The sequence below is a fragment of the Tiliqua scincoides genome, chromosome 3, assembly GCF_035046505.1.
Source record: "Tiliqua scincoides isolate rTilSci1 chromosome 3, rTilSci1.hap2, whole genome shotgun sequence".
Taxonomy (NCBI): Eukaryota; Metazoa; Chordata; class Lepidosauria; order Squamata; family Scincidae; genus Tiliqua; species Tiliqua scincoides.
The window spans coordinates 174,869,003-174,886,389 of NC_089823.1; the positions used below are offsets into that span (position 1 = coordinate 174,869,003).

At 45.9% G+C, this 17,387-nt stretch overlaps 1 protein-coding gene across 5 annotated transcripts in view; it reads left to right on the top strand.

Moving 5' to 3' along the window:
- Window positions 1–2,743: 2,743 nt before the first annotated feature.
- Window positions 2,744–17,387, top strand: part of ATE1 (arginyltransferase 1) — an 85,376-nt gene continuing 70,732 nt past the window's right edge. For 2 of the 5 annotated variants that reach the window (XM_066621142.1, XM_066621143.1), the window contains exons 1-5: window positions 2,744–2,869; window positions 9,499–9,562; window positions 12,753–12,815; window positions 14,405–14,508; window positions 16,159–16,413. In XM_066621142.1, coding sequence (XP_066477239.1) covers window positions 2,755–2,869; window positions 9,499–9,562; window positions 12,753–12,815; window positions 14,405–14,508; window positions 16,159–16,413 — 601 coding nt within the window. In that variant the 5' untranslated portion in view covers window positions 2,744–2,754. The other 3 variants (XM_066621144.1, XM_066621145.1, XM_066621146.1) reach the window with 2 other exon arrangements.

Below are 17,387 nucleotides of genomic sequence, written 5' to 3' on the forward strand. Positions count from 1 at the left end.
ACCCATAGCAGGTATATGCTTTCTCCTTGCCTCAACTAGCCATATGAGTATATTTTGCTGCTTTAAAGTGAGAGTAAAAGAGACCAAGACAATTCATTACTAAATCCAAATAAATTTTTGGTCAGATGTGCCTTAAATCTCCTCAGCCTGATGGGCAAACTGGCAATATTTTAAAAACTATAATTCTGTTGCTGACTATATGGTGTAAAGTCAACATGCAATCATAATTCAAGATATGTTTGCTGTACTGTTAGCTTTCATCTGAACTAATAGTGGATGAGTAGATATCTGACAAAGTTAAAGATTCTGTTCCAGAGGCTTTTACAGCATGTGCACTCAGATGGCTCCAGTAAGCCTGCAACAGGAACTTGGTAGTGTAGTTTGGGGCTGGGGGGGAGCGGGGAACGAGAAGTTTTTTAAAATATCCTGTGCAAATCCTTACCCCTATGAAGAAGTGGTAAAGGGTGAAGGTTGGGGCTGGCTGCTATTCCCATATCTGTATGCTTTATTATAGGAGGGAAGTGGGATTGCTGGGGCATCGGAAAGGAAAATGAGAACTTTTTCCTTTGTACTGAACCTTCTGGATATATTGGCATGTAGAGTTCTTTAAATCCTAATAGTCCCCCTATAGGACCTTTATATGCTGTTTGAGTTTAGGCAGGTGACTTCCCTTGCCTTTTTGCTCCTCTAACTGGCATCTTCAACCTTCCATAGGTTCTGGAACCATACTCAACTGGACCTATTGTGTTTTTTAAAAGGATGTTTATTTACAAGCAAGTTGTCTGCTGGACTGCAAGTTCAATATGATTCTGCAGTTTGTTGTGCCACCTTGTGGCTCAATTGAAATTAAAGCAAAACCCTCATAAACCCTTTGCTTAGTCATGGGCAACTGGCAGACTGTTTTTCCAGTGCCATGTTGGATAACTTATTTTCTACATTTTTATACCACCCTACAAGGAGCTCAGGCTGGTGTACATAGTTTATTCCCTCCTTTTGTCCTCACAACAACCCTGTGAGGTAGATGAAGCTGTGAGATAGTGATTAGCCCAAGGTCACCCAGGAAGCTTCATGGTTGAGCAGGGATTTCAACTGTTGCTCATAAATGAAGCTTTGAGATGGAGACGATGCCACAGTTGCTTGAAGAGGACCATTTCCTGGGTGATGGTGGTGTATGATTTGTGGGATACAAAACACCAGTACCCTTTTTTCTGGTGAGGGTATTGAAAGAATATAAGTGGCATGGGAGCATCCTGTTTGAGAATTTCCCATGCAAAATGAGACTGACCTAGACACTGCTTCAGCTGTTAGGATGTAATCTTATGGTGGTGAAAGAGGTATATTTGATATACAACCCAGGGCCTTGGAGAGGAATTTTATCAAGGGGTACAAAGTTTCTTTGGGGCCTTTCCCAAAGAGGGAGGTGAGTGGATGAAAGGTGGAGGAGGGTGGTGACAAGGGTGGGCAGAACAGGGGTGGGGAGGAAGCCGAACAGGGCAGAAGGAGGGTGGAGGCAGCTAGGAAAGTATTTGGAGCTCAGATCTACCTGCCCTTATACCATTGGCAGCTAGATACAGTAATATGGAAAACATTCCTATGTCCCTCTAAAATCTTTTAAATATAGATTATTGCAGAAAATTAGCATCACTGTAGTTAGATTCATGGAAAGTGTTTGCACCAAAACTTCTGCAGTGACAGTAGCCCTGCAGCTCTATTCCTGAGCAGGTCCTATATACTCCTATGGCAAGCAGATGTACATGCAAAAGAGCTACTGTAGCAGGCCAGTTTCTTCCCAGATTTGACATTGTTAAGAAGTGTCATGTATGCATTCCTTGGCCCAGCACATACTGCTTTCAGTAGCAGCAGAAGCTGCGCACCCAGCACCCTACACAGTCCAAGTGAGATAGGAAAATATTAGAACCCAGGAAATTTCTGGGCCCCCTACTTTGGCTCCTAGGCTCCCACTTTTGACCCCAGGCCCAGGTACAAATTACCCCCTTTACCCCCTCTCATGGGTCTTGATACACCATCTCCTCAACCTGTTCTTTATCCAGAGATACAGTTGAAGAAATACTGTAATATTGGTAGGGACAGATATGTATAGAAGTGAATAGAAGTACTGGGCAGAGGCCACAACAGGGAAAGTCTCTCCTGAGGACTGGAGTTGTAAAGGTTAGGGGTACTTTGGGTTACAAATAGCTGCTGTTGTGTCCTGCGGTCACCTGCTGCTGCTTGTACCCCTTCTAAGTAGGGAGAGCTACTTAGTGAAGCCCTACTTCAGGTGAAGATCCACTGTCTGGTCCTTTCCTGGTGGGAAGGTGCCTGTGTCTCCTGTCAGCCTGGTGGGGGTTGTCTCCTGTGTGGCTCCCAGGAGAGGTGGGAGGGATCAGGGGCATGCTGTGGGTGGTGAGGCAGAGCCTCCCCACACAGTAGCGGCACTTTGAAGGACTCAGGTGGGGAGGCTCCCTGCCAGAGTCCTCCAAAAAGCACTGCCCATGTGCAAGGCAGGTGAGACAGAGCCTCCCCACCTGAGTCCTTCAAAGTGCCCCTGCTGTGTGGGGAGGCTCTTTCTCCCCACCCACCACATGGTGGTGGCGCTTTTTGAAGGACTCTGGTGGAGAGGCTCTGCCTCACCTGCCTCCCCACCCATGGCACGTCCCTGGGAGGATCACCCAAGGTTCCCGGGCATGCAGGGTGGAGCGGCGCTATTCCCGCTGTCAGGAAGGAGGCGACCCGTCACCGGGAAGAGGAGGAGGGATGTCGGGCGAGGAGTCTCCGCCTGAGCGCCGCAGAAGCCTCGTGGCGTACAGCGGGAAGAGGGAGCGCGCCCGGTGCGGCTACTGCCGGTCCTCCCGGGGGAAAGTCTCCAGTGGTAACGGCGGGCGGGCGGGCGCGCTCCCTCCCTGCGCGGCTCTTGACGGCACTGCCTTGAGCCGAGGAAGAGGCAGGCGTGGACTTCGTTCGGGGCGCGCAGGAGGGGAAGGCGCGTGGCTCCCCGCTGCCCAGCCTCAGCCACGGCCGGCCAGTCTCCCCGCGACCTGCTTCTCCTGCGTGCCCCTCACTAAAGATGGCGGAGGCTGCGCGCGCTGCCATTGCTGAAGGCGGCTCTGCTGCCCTTCCAGGGGGTTGCCTGTCAGCGCGCCCTCTGGGACCCTCGGCGGACGTGGCGACGATGCTGCTTCCCAGCCTGAGATCCCCCCACCACACAGTCCAAGCCTCTCCTCCTGCTAGACACGCTTTCCTGGGAGGAAAGATATAATGGAGGACAGAGTGCCTCTACCTTGAACCACTGTACAGAAGAGGGAATGTGGGCAGGTGCAGCTCAGCACAGAAGCGTTTAAGAAGGGGTGGGCCAACTTTCAACTTTAGGGATCCTGGACCTTTAACAAGTGTGTAGGAAAGAGAATTTCAGCAGGTGCAGCTTGTCATCTGAGATGCCGAAATTCCCTCTCTATACAGAGAGGCCCCGATTCCTAAAGTTTAGGATTAAAGGCCCCAATTCCTAAAGTTGACCCACATGAACTTTGTTCTATTAAAAGGTTCCGGATAGAGGCACTCAGTTCTCCATTGTATCTTGTCACCCTGAACTTGCTCCCTGCTTGGTGTGTGTTAAAGAAAACAAAACGATATTGAATTCTTGGTGAGTAAGAAAACAAAACTGGAGATGTTAAAAGCAGGTATTTGCAGCTCGGGATCATTAGGAAAGGTATTGAGAACAAAACGACTAATATTATAATGCCGTTGTACAAATTGATGGTAAGGCCACACCTGGAGTATTGTGTCCAGTTCTGGTCGCCGCATCTCAAAAAAGACATAGTGGAAATGGAAAAGGTGCAAAAGAGAGCGACTAAGATGATTGCAGCTATCCTGTGCATGTCTACTTAGAGGTAAGTCCCATTATGTTCAAGGGTGCTTACTCTCAGGAAAGAGTGGATAGGATTACAGTCTTATTCTATGAGTTATACATGTCTTGTTTCTAAGAGTTCACAAAAGCTTCTTCAAATATGTTAGAAGCAGGAAACTTGCCAGAGAAGCGGTTGGCCCTCTGGATGGTGAGGGAGGGAAAGGGGAGATAAAAGGAGACTTAGAGATGGCAGAGAAATTAAATGAGTTCTTTGCATCTGTCTTCACGGCAGAAGACCTCGGGCAGATACCGCTGCCCAAACGGCCCCTCCTGACCAAGGAGTTAAGTCAGACAGAGGTTAAAAGAGAAGATGTTTCAGACCTCATTGATAAATTAAAGATCAATAAGTCACCGGGCCCTGATGGCGTCCACCCAAGAGTTATTAAGGAATTGAAGAATGAAGTTGCAGATCTTTTGACTAAGGTATGCAACTTGTCCCTCAAAATGGCCATGGTGCCAGAAGATTGGAGGATAGCAAATGTCACACCTATTTTTAAAAAGGGAAAGAGGGGGGACTCAGGAAACTATAGGCCGGTCAGCCTAACATCCATACCAGGTAAGATGGTGGAATGCCTCATCAAAGATAGGATCTCAAAACACATAGACGAACAGGCCTTGCTGAGGGAGAGTCAGCATGGCTTCTGTAAGGGTAAGTCTTGCCTCACGAACCTTATAGAATTCTTTGAAAAGGTCAACAGGCATGTGGATGTGGGAGAACCTGTGGACATTATATATCTGGACTTTCAGAAGGCGTTTGACACGGTCTCTCACCAAAGGCTACTGAAAAAGCTCCACAGTCAGGGAATTAGAGGACAGGTCCTCTCATGGATTGAGAACTGGTTGGAGGCCAGGAAGCAGAGAGTGGGTGTCAATGGGCAATTTTCACAATGGAGAGAGGTGAAAAGCGGTGTGCCCCAAGGATCTGTCCTGGGACCGGTGCTTTTTAACCTCTTCATAAATGACCTGGAGACAGGGTTGAGCAGTGAAGTGGCTAAGTTTGCAGATGACACCAAACTTTTCCGAGTGGTGAAGACCAGAAGTGATTGTGAGGAGCTCCAGAAGGATCTCTCCAGACTGGCAGAATGGGCAGCAAAATGGCAGATGCGTTTCAATGTCAGTAAGTGTAAAGTCATGCACATTGGGGCAAAAAATCAAAACTTTAGATATAGGCTGATGGGTTCTGAGCTGTCTGTGACAGATCAGGAGAGAGATCTTGGGGTGGTGGTGGACAGGTCGATGAAAGTGTCGACCCAATGTGCGGCGGCAGTGAAGAAGGCCAGTTCTATGCTTGGGATCATTAGGAAGGGTATTGAGAATTTAACGGCTAGAATTATAATGCCGTTGTACAAATCGATGGTAAGGCCACACCTGGAGTATTGTGTCCAGTTCTGGTTGCCGCATCTCAAAAAAGACATAGTGGAAATGGAAAAGGTGCAAAAGAGAGCGACTAAGATGATTACTGGGCTGGGGCACCTTCCTTATGAGGAAAGGCTACGGCGTTTGGGCCTCTTCAGCCTAGAAAAGAGACGCTTGAGGGGGGCCATGATTGAGACATACAAAATTATGCAGGGGATGGACAGAGTGGATAGGGAGATGCTCTTTACACTCTCACATAATACCAGAACCAGGGGACATCCACTAAAATTGAGTGTTGGGCGGGTTAGGACAGAAAAAAGAAAATATTTCTTTACTCAGCGTGTGATCGGTCTGTGGAACTCCTTGCCACAGGATGTGGTGCTGGCGTCTAGCCTAGACGCCTTTAAAAGGGGATTGGACAAGTTTCTGGAGGAAAAATCCATTATGGGGTACAAGCCATGATGTGTATGCGCAACCTCCTGATTTTAGAAATGGGTTATGTCAGAATGCCAGATGCAGGGGAGGGCACCAGGATGAGGTCTCTTGTTATCTGGTGTGCTCCCTGGGGCATTTGGTGGGCTGCTGTGAGATACAGGAAGCTGTACTGGGGCTGTTCTTATGTTCTTATGTAAGAGTTTCAAAGAGTTAAGCATCTTTTAGAAATGATAAGGTTCTGCTTCTCCTCCGTTTCACTATTTGGACTGCAAAGATTCAGACTGCAGAAACCAACGTCTCCACCTGCTGGTACTTTGCAAAACTGAACTGGGTTGCTTGCAAGGGAGGACACTGTGCCTTATCCCTTTAACCGTTGTAAAGGGGGAATTTTGGCAGGTGCAGCCAAAAAGTGTGGATAGGAGTGCAGCCTGTCAGCCCTAGCCTATGCATGTCTACTCAGAAGGAAGTCCCATTAGAGTCAATGGGCTTACTCCCAGGTAAGTGTGGATGGGATGGCAGCCTCACAGCCCAACGCAATGCATGCCTACTCGGAAGGAAGTCCCATTGCAGTGAATGGGGCTTACTCCCAGGTAAGTGTGGCGAGGACTGCAGCCTCAGACCCGCTCAGGTTCTGTGCGGGCGCCCCGCACATCAGAGGGTTAAAGCGGAAGTGCCTGGGAAAGCCGCTCCCGCTGAGGGGGTCGCGTTCTGCGCCCGGACTTTGCCCTTCGTTAAGATGGCGGCTGCGGCGGCGCCTACTGTGGATTCTTCCTGGAGGCGCTCGGGGGCTCGGTAGGCTTGTGGGAGCGCGGCGCTGTTCGGAGCCGGCCGGCCGGCAAAGATGGCGGCGATGGGGGGAAGTTCCGCAACGATCGTGGAGTACTTCGGGGGAGAGGGCGGCTACCGCTGCGGCTACTGCAAGAGCGACGCCGGCAACTTCTCCCACGGTGCGGGGCTGGGTCGAGGCGGGGGCGGGGGCTTCCCCTGTGCGCTCTGAGAGCCCAAGCCTGCCTCTGCAGGTCTACTCGAGAGTAAGCCCCATCATAGTCATTGGGGCTTCCTCTCCAGTAAGCGTGGATAGGATTGCAGCCTGAAACTACTGGCCACAGTTCCTGCAGGCTGGCTGAGCCCCCCCCCCCATTGCACCCACGTAGCAGGTCCCCAGGCTGGGCCTTCCTTGGGGATCTGGGTTGCTTTGGGTGCAGGCTGGGTGACCAGTGTCCTCTTTTTCCAGGACCTGTCCTCTTTTTTAAGCATAGTGTCCTGGAAAAACTTAAATGCCCTCCTTTCCCATGGGAGCAGGTGGCACAAAGTCTGCTTATAACTAATAAAGTATGTCATGTAGTCTTCAGTTTAATAATATGGTGTTTAAACTAACCACATGAGATAAGTGTGTGAGTGTTTTTAGCTTTTATTTTGTGATATCCTACATTTTGCTTGGTGTCCTACATTTTGGGGTGCCTTGTCCTCTTTTGTCCTGGTGACATCTGGCCACCCTGGATGTAGGTCGCTTCAGCCAGATTAAATGCAGGTCACACATCCCTCCGTGACATGATCCCTTTTCCCCCAAGACTGGAGGAAATAGAGGGGATTTAAAAGACACAGCCTGATTACAAAACCCTCTTCATCTCTCCTCCTTTCTCCATATATTCCCATGTGTTTTTTGGGCTGCCCACCCGAATGCTGTCAAGGAGTGCTTGTTGTGATAACAAGGACTGATGAAGGAATTCAGGGGGCCTGGGGCTCTGATTTGGGTGGGTGGGTTGAAAGGCAGGGGAGAAGTTGTTTGTATAAAGCAGTGCTCTTCACCTTGGGGTTGGGGACCCCAGTGGAATTGCAAAGCCTCAGTTAAAGGGTTGTGGCAACTTACAGGAACAAAATAGGTTGAAGACTTAAATAGGTGAAAAGCAGCACCAGGGAAAGGGGAAAGTATCTGGTGTACCCCTTCAGGTACTAGGAAATAATGTTCCAGTCCAGCTCAGGTTCTTAGCAATGGTGCTAAAATGCTTTCACTAGTGTCAGGCTTCATTGTAACTTTTTCTGCTCTCTCTAATAAGAATATTTACAGTGAACAGTGCTGGGAGGGCATAACAGGTGTGGGAGTGGATAGTGATGGGGCAGGGACAGGTTTAATGGTAGGCCCCCCGGTCTCATAATTCATTTATTTATCTATTGGGGTCATGGCACAAAAAAGTGAAGACCACAGGTATAAAGGATTTGAGACACTGACAGTGGAGAAGTGAGTTCTTCTCTGTAGCAGTGCTAGAATTGTAGAAATCCCTCCCTGTTGAATTACAAAGTGAACCTGTCCTGTTAGCCTTCTGATGTCATCTGAAAGCATTTTTAATTTGCTCTGCTTTTCTGACTGCTTGGTCTGTGGTTTTATATTGCTGCTGTTAAATTATTGTACTTACTAACTTTAAATAATTTTATAGTTGGCCACTTTGGGCCCTTTGTTGTAAAGAGAAAAAGCAGGGTAAAACTTTATATTAAGTGTTGATGATCAGTAGTTTTAAAAGGAGTTATTCATTGAGGAGGGGAATTACTGCTTGTTAATTGTAGTATATCTCTGAATTCCAGTTACTGTAGAGATAATTGCAGAGGAGGCCTATTGCATTTTATGTCCTGCTTGTGGGTTTCCCAGAGTGATCCAGTTAGCTGCTCTGGGAAACTGGATGCTGGACTTCTTAGAGCTATGGTTTACCAGCAAGGCTTTTCCTGTGAGTGAATGAAAATCTAGGATGGATGGTATTGCTGAATCACTGTGGCCTAATGGAAGAAGTTGACCAAGATAATGGGGAGAGAATGGGGCATGCTAAGGAGTACAGTGGAGCGTATGTCCAGAGTGAATGGGGAGGGTTTGGTTTGGGTGTTGCCTTTGGAGTAATTATTGAAGTTTAAGTGAAGTCGATGAGCATTGAGGAAACCTCAGAGAAGGCTAAGAGGCAATACGGCTAAGAGGCATAGTGAGTGAGATTGTGAGTCTGAGAATAAACATGCCAGGATCTTGGGAAATGGGCAGCCCAATTCTCTACCCAGGCAGTGCTGTTCATGCATGCACTGACCAGGCAACAATTAATACAAACATGCCATAAGGCACACTGCGGTGTCTGGGAAGAGAGAGGCACTGGTGGGGAGGCCAACTCCAGTTGGCACATCTCCATGCTGGTGGGAGGATGCCAGATGTCCACCAGTGATGAGTACTCTGCCATTCAGCGGGAAGCTGTTCCTGGACAGGGGGAAGGCGAGGTAGGGGTTTTCTTGGTAGGAGAAGGGTGGCCCTCAGGACAGTTCAGACCGGGAGATTGGCAGAGACAATGGCAGAGGCTGCCACCGAATCCTATCCCCTGCCCAGTGCTTAAAAGCCTGATACAGATTACTCAGATCTGCCCCAGCGATTTGCTGGTACAGCTCCGAGTAGACCCATGGAGCAGTACATGGGAGCCAGTGTTCCCTTGTAGACCTTGTAGGTCCCTGAAGACCTCTGGATGCTTCTCCTGCCCAGCAGGATACAAAAGTGGACATCTTGGCACTGCTGTACCACAGGGTGGACAGCAGAGGACTGGGCCCTGAGTGAACATAGAAAGAAGTATTGAGTGATTTTCATTTAAAAAAGCAATTGCAAAAAACTTTAAACTATAGTCTGTTTTCAAGAGTATTTTCTGAAGTGCTTGTTTCAAAGAAATGGCCTTGTTTCAAAGAAATGGCGGTGATTGCACTGATTGTAGCTTTTCATAGAGATTGCTTTAGTTCTCATTATTAGAAGAAAAAATTTTCAGTATCTTCTTATGAACTTCTTTTGCCAGGCATGTGGGCTCATTCAATGACTGTTCAAGATTATCAAGATCTTATAGATAGAGGATGGCGAAGGTAAGATATGTCCCCTGGACACTGTTGGCTTAATATGATCCAGAATTCAAATAATAATTGTGTTTTGTGAAATCTAAATGACTGAGCCCAATCCTTTCCCGCACCAGTGCAGCCACATTGCAGTCCTAAGGTAAGGGAAAAAACATTCCCTTATTTTGAGGGGACCTCTGTGACTTCTCCCCTGCTCCAGGATGCTGCACATGCCCCATTGGCACGGTTGCATCAGCACTGGAAAGTTGGATAGGCTTGGGCCCTGTGTCTCATTTTAAATTTTAAAAAATGGTGTTTTTCTGTTTTCATAAACTTCTGATTGGACCGTGGAAAAAATGCAATGGACATTATCTTCAGTGATTCCAGCAGAGTATCTCCAGTGATTCCAGCAGACTTGCACCGTTTCAGTTTTGGCCTCCCAACCTTCATCACTTTTCTTTCTTTCAAAATTGTTATCGGCAATGGTGATTAGAGGCGTGATAAATTGTCTGTTTTATTAGCACACTTGTGGTCTTCAAATGTACAGAACTGGCTTATGCAGAGTTAAGTCATTGGTCCATGTAGCTCAGTCCTGCCTATTCAGACAGATAAGCAACTCCTTGAAGTTTTTCCAAGCCTTGCCAGCCATGTTTGCCAGGGATGGATCTGAGACCTTGTACATGGACTCTGCAAGTGAGCAACAATCCTTGGAACCACAACTTCCTATTTTGAGACAAAATGATAGCTTTAAGTGTTTTGACACTTCTGGCTGCAACCCTTCCTGCACTTACTGAGGAGTAAGCCCCATTGACAATGGGCCTTACTTCTGAGTAGACATGCATAGGTTTGGACTGTTGGAGGCTATTGAAATTGTGACTCCACCTCTTAGAAACCTGATACATTCTGGGTTTGAAGTAAATGGCAAGTTGGCTGCTGGTTCTACAATTGGAATCGCACCTTGAGGAAGATCATGGGCTCCATCTCTGTGGGAACTATTTACTCCAGATAAACGTTTAACTTTTGCATCTGTGCCCCTCCATCCTTGACTGTAGTTAAGGCAGGAAAGGGAGATTAATTCTGAAAATGTGCTGTTAGAGTAGTGATTTTCAGTCTTTTTCATCTCATGGCACACCAAGAAAGCACTAAAATGGTCAAGGCACACAATCAGTTTTTTGACAATTAACAAGGCACACAGCACTGCTGGTTGGAGGCTCACATTCCCCAGTGACCCTACTAATAAATGACACTCTCCTAAACTACTGTAGGACACCCTCGGACCATTCATGTCACACCTATGTGTCATAGCACAGTGATTGAAAATAGCTGTGTTAGGAGGAAGGATTTATTTTAAAGCACTTCCATCCTGCTTTTCTTCCTTATCAAGTTAACCTACCTCAGCGTACAGCAAGATGAACCAAACTATGATCAATCAAAACATGAGCTAATTAATGAAGCAATACCATACAAAACCAAATGCTTCAGCTGGAAAGCCAGAGTTAAGTCACCCTGCCATCATAACTGAGCATACCTCTTCCAAAAAGTTAGGTCTTTACATTCTCCTGAAAGTATATTGAGGCCAGCCTGACCTCCACAGGAAGGACGTTCCACAAGGTTGGTGCCATCATTGAGAAGGTCCAATTCTGTTGAATACCCACTGAACTTTTTAGGCATATGGAGAGGCACATATGGAAGGAGGAAGGCCTTAAGGCAGTGTTTCCCAAACTATGAGCTGCGGCTCCCTTGAAATCCATGGAAAGCAACCAGGGGAGCCACTGAATCTTCACAAAAAACCTGCCACCCAATACGATGTATTGGTTTGTAGCCCTCATGGGGAGCTGTGCCCAGGGGCCTAGTAGGTCAAGGGAGTCACTTGTCAAAAAAGTTTGGAACCATTGCCTTAATTTAGAACTTAATTGCCTTAAACAATTTAGAACATTAAAGGTCACAACAATCACCTTGTATTAAGACTGTAGAGAGATTGATTGCCAATTCATTTTGCAAAGAATTGGAGTGATCCTTAAATGAATCCCTGTGGCCTGTTCCATTCTCTCCGTTTAAAATGCAACATGTAGTTTGGCCCTTAGGAAATGTGCAATCTTGGATAAGATCTCCAAGTGTCACCTCTGAGTTTACTGCCATGGAGAAGGAAGTGCATAGTCACATGCTGTCATATCCTGCTTCAGTGTTGCATATAAACTAGCTATAACTTGAATATGCTCAGAAAGCTTTTTTTTTATTTGGGAGTGAGGGAGAAATTGTTTCCTTTTATAAAGTCTTTTATCAGAACCAATAATTTATTGTAGCAGCAACTGTTACCCTGCACATGCCCCATCTTGTCTGATCTCTGAAGCTAAGCAGGGTCAGGCCTGGTTAGTACTTGGATGGGAGACTGCCTGGGAATACCGGGTGCTGTAGGCTTATACCATAGTCTTTCAAGACTGAAGGTTGCCAACCAACCAATTTATTGTAGAATTATTAATTTTCACTTTAAAACAAAAAACCAGCAGGTACATTTTATTAATCTGGGATAACTGGATAAAGAAATGTTTTGACTTTAATGTCTGGTTAGAGAGACGCAGAACCTCTGGACTTGAGTAGAATTTTGCTTCCTGTGTGAATATATTCAGTATTTAGGTTGTGGTGACAAAAGTGCCAGAGAGCTGGGGAGAGGCATTAATGTGACATACCCAACACACCGCAGACATGAGTGAAAAATGGTGTTCCATCTGGTACTGTGTAAGGAGAAACACTATCCCCTGCTGACATGTTTCATACTGACAGTTGCATCTGTTCCTGCTTAGCAGCATGCTTCTTGGGGCAGGGCCCTACTTCCATTGGGCTTCTTGCTGGCTGTGTAAAGACTACAGACGCAGGAATAGCAGATAAAAGCGTTAACATGTTCTTTTCCTAGTAGTCATTGTCAGCTGACTTGGAGGTCATTTGACAGGATCCAAATCTTTAAAATAAGTTTCCAGCTGCATCTATTCATGCATCCATCCATGCAGCTGGAAACTTCCTGAAGAATTCCTATGTTGATAAGCTTGTGATAGAGATGCCTTTTTGGAATTGTTGCATTTTAGCAAACTGAAAATGAATTGTTTAGTTACAGCTAACTGTTTTATTTCACTGAAGTACACAGTATAGTGTTTATAGCACATTCTAAGCATATTCTACGAATTCATTAAAAAATTTTAAAAAATCAACTTGTTTTAATTTGTAGGAGTGGGAAATACGTTTATAAGCCTGTTATGAATGAAACATGTTGTCCTCAGTATACAATAAGGTAAGCATTTGTTGCACCTTCTCTTTAAGAACAGTTCTTGAATGGTAGCATTATTCATGGATACATGCAAAGAAGATCAATTTAAAAGACTTCTGTCATGACGATTACTTGTAGGACTGACTATATCATTGTCTTCCTGTCATAATCTAGACTGCAGTGTTACTGTGTAAGTTTTAATAATATTTATGATCCAGCAAGTTAAGAGAATGAGAACCCTATACTTATATGGTTCCTTAAGTTATGCAGCTAGAGTATCCTAGAGAACGTTGTACAGGTGCAGCCTATTTATCCACGGATTTTTTATCTGCCAATTTGTCTCAACAATGGGGTGGGGGAACTGAAAGTCGCACACGCCTTTGCCTCCTTTGCCTGCGCTGGTGTCTCACTCCATTTCCAGGCAGCCCAAAACACTGCAAAAAGGCTCTGCCTCGCCCAGGCAGGGAAATAGCCCTGGAAGAGGTTCTCCTTGCAAAGGAACAGTAACACTCCTGGAGCCCCTGAGCCAGCAAAGAGGCTGAAGGGGGGACCGAAAATCTCTGTAGCCAGAACACGTGCAGCAAGGTGGAGCGCTCTCTCTCTCTCTCTCTCTCTCTCTCTCAAACGCAAGCACGCAGGTGTGGTAGCAACAGAGGGGATTGCTTTAAAAAACCCAGGGAGTGTTTGCCAAATCCCCCCCCCCATTGAGATGGTGCACGAAATCACTGACACAAGCAACCCCCCCCCTTTTTGCAGGCAATCACCTACACAAGCAAGCCTTCCCACCAAGCAAAGCATGAGATATTGCCTACAATCCTCTCCACACTTTTCTGGGAGTAACTACATTGACTACAATGGGGCTTACTTCTGAGTAGAAACGCATAGGGCTGGACTCTTAAAAGCTCAGCAGGACAGCTGGCAACGGGGAGGGCTGAGTGTGGAGGGGAGGGGATTGATGACAGCTTCCTTGGTTTCCTCCCATCCGGAAGTGTCCGGCTGCAGTATATTTGCGTAACTCTATGGAATTTAGCACAACGCATGTTTTGTTAATCGCGCCGAGTCAGGGAACGGAACTACTGCGGATAAATAGGCCCCACCTGTATGCTGAAAAATGCTACAGGAAACTATAGAATCTGGGTTACCTTGGGCCAGTCACTTTTTCTCAGCTTCACCTACCTCACAGGGTTGTTGTGAAGACAAAAGGAGGGGAGCAGCTGTGTACACCACCCTGAGCTCTTTGGAGGAAGGGTGGTATAAAAATGTGAAAAATAAATAAATAAAATATAGGCCACTGAAATTACTCAGTGGCAGTCTGTGTGATTGTCTAATACTGGAGTGCTAAACTATACATTTGACTAAAGTGATTTTATTTAATTTAAATAGGTAATACTTGCTATGTAACCCACCACACTGAAAATATTTTAAATTGTCTATTCTCTAGCATCTTGCAGAAATGTCAAGAGTCGGAACCATCTATTGTGTGATGTTAAATTCCTGAACTGGTTCATGCAGGCTGGACTAGATGACAGTTGAAAAATCATACATCAAATGTGGACTTGATATAGTGTATTAATTGGAATATACCTTAACTATGTTCTTGTTTCCTTTGTTAGATGTCGGGCTTTAAATTTTCATCCTTCTAAATCACATAAGAAGGTTCTAAAGAAGGTGGTAAAATTCTTGACCAAAGGAGAGATTTCTAAAAAGGATGATGAAGGTAAAAAAAAAAACTTCTAAAATTTTACTTTTGGGATCTGTAGGAAAAATCCTTTTAGGTGTTTTACAGCTAGAATTGATCTCTAGTGTGTAAATTATACAGTGCCATAGTTGTCTTTATCAATTACCAATGAATGTTATCCTATGAATATTAAGTTTGTCATATACTCAGCATGATCTAGTAAAATGATGCATTATAAAAAAATTGAATCATGCCGTACTCTGTAGGAAGGAGGCTTCTTTTGCTCCATGTAAGGCTGCTCCTTAGCCAGGGTAGGCAGGCCTTTACTGCGCCCCAAAGGGAGGTCCCTCTTAGGTGGGGTCTCCCTCAAGGAGACTTGGTTGCTGGTCTTGCTCCCAGGGTGGAGCCTGGGAAGGGACAAGAGTGCTTAAGGGGGGGGGGCTTCAAAATGATGTGGGAAGTGGGTTGCTCCAGCTGTCTTCCTTCTTGACAAAGCCCAGTGTGCCTCCTTCAGTGATCTGAGTTGGGGTAGGATTTTGGCAGCCAGAAATAGTCTCTGAGCCCAACCCTGCAGTAAGCTGTTCCTCTGGCCTCCTTATCACAGGCCTCAGGCTGATTTACATAGGCTTCCCAGGTCCCTACCCTGGCCCCACCTGGTCCCACCCCCAGCAGCCTGTAAGCATGGGGACTGCTCCTTTCTCCATAGACTCTGACCTTCCCTTTCCACTACTGGACCATGTGGGCTTGGCTTGATCTTCCCTCTCTCAGTGGCCCTGCATCCCTTTGCTGTGTTGGCATCTGGAAGTTGGATGGCCACAGGCCATGCGGACATGGCCATGCTCTCACAAAGGTGAAAGACATGTCTGCTGCTGAGTGAGGTGGCAAATCCAAGCTGAGTGAGGTGAGCATGGTACCAGGGGTACCTCATTGCCATGGAGTAGCCCAGAGTCCTTGTGGTGAAGTCCTGCCTGACCAGGAGGTGAATCTGAATTTGACACTCCATATAGTTTCTGCTCACTTAGTATGTATAGAGCACATAACTATTTACAGTGGGCCCTCCTTATCCACAGGCTTGGCATTCACAGATTTGAGCATCTGTGGATGCTGAGGCCCAACTCGTAGTCTCCCTTATGTGACCGGAAGCCATTTCTGGTTCATGTCTGCAACTTCCATCACATTTGGGAGGTGTTCTGAGGCCAGGGGAGGTCTTCAGCCCTCCCCACAGGCCTTTTCCAGCCTCTGAACAGCTTCCGGATGTGACCAGAAGTCTCAGATGCAAACTGAAACCGGAAGAGACTTTCCGGTTGCATCTGCGAGGCCTTCTGAAGACATGGGAGGCTGATGTGGCCCCCAGAAGCCTTGTGCAGCCCCCAGGTGAGTTCCAGTGGTGCCACTACCCTGTTCCCTTCCCCATTTTTGATCCCCATTCATTTGAGTAACCCATTTCTGCCCAGCCCACAGGGGTACACACTTTATATCCCTGTTGCATATATGCAGCATTGATCAGAAAAGGCTTAAAATTGAATGTTTACCAGGCCGCTGTTTTTACCAATCACTTTTTCAAAACTTTGATTAAATAAAAACTATTGTGAGATCATCTGTATTAAAGTAGTAGTTGTACTGCATCAGGATACTCCAACTATCCTTTTTCCTGTGCTGATGATTTGTTCTCATTACTAACATTTACAGTGGAACCCATGGATTCCCACCTAGAAGACACTGATGGCTGCAGTTTTTTGTCAAAAGATGAACCAAACGCCAGTCAGGATGAATTGGCACCTCTCTATACGGATCATAAAGAGCAAGTGGAAAGTGAAGAGGAAGGAAGAAAAGGAGAAATAACTGTGGACTCCAGGCATATGGAATCATGTAATGAAAAAGCTAACACCAACTCCAGCAAGCCATTGGAATCGGCTAAAGTTGGTCATGCAGTTCCTAAACCAGGTAAGTGCCAATATAAGAAAATGACAAGTGCGCAACCTCTCCATGCCTCAGAAGGCCTCCTCTTCACTTCTGAAAGAAATTTCTGGTTTGCCAGAGCGCCCCCCCCCCTTTGGATTTCACTATCCACCGAATTTGGTATCCATGGGGTTTCCTGAAACAGATGCCCTGCGGATACTGAGGGCCCGCTGCACCTTTATTTCTCTCTGTTTGCTTGGTGCATCTGATGAAGTGGACCATAATCCTTTTCAGGGCAAAAACTTGTTGGTCTTCAAGATGCTGCGATACTTTGTGCTTCAGATTTTATTTGCTAGGTCTCAAGCCAATGGATAAAGATGTAGATTGCTCTGCATTTATATGCTGTTGTGATACTTTACCATTGTTTAGAACATTGTGGCTGCTAGTTTGAAGTCCTTGGTAAAAGCTACCTTTGGAATACAGTTTCCTTGGTATTTTCACTTCTATGTGCTATCATTATGAAGAATTTTCCTATGTGTTAGCTAGTCTGAAGAAGTTTAAAGTGATCAAGTTCTTTGGACTTTTCTAGTTCTATAGTCTTTTTGGTTTGAAATGTTGTTTATGTTATTTTGTGATCTTGATTTTTTTTTTTTGTAAATACCACAGTGTGGCTTCCAGTAAAATTAAGCAAAATATGTTAAAACAATAAATTATGCCATGTTAACTTGGTTATTATGCTACTCCTTCCTCCTCCTAGTCCTTCACAAATATCTTTGACAATATGTATTGTTTTGTTTTTAAATCATTTGGATAGTTGTGCAGCTCATCACTTTGCATAACAAGCCCAGAGTATCACCCCCAGTCATCAAGTATAGCTAGAACTTCACCAAAACACATGGTGCCTTTGTTTATGATATTTTTTTCCCTTCAGGTTAGAAAACTTAAAAGGATAAAGATGAGTGAGTGTAACTGCTTATATAGCACAGTGTTTTCCTTATTGAGGATGTGTGCATTGATTC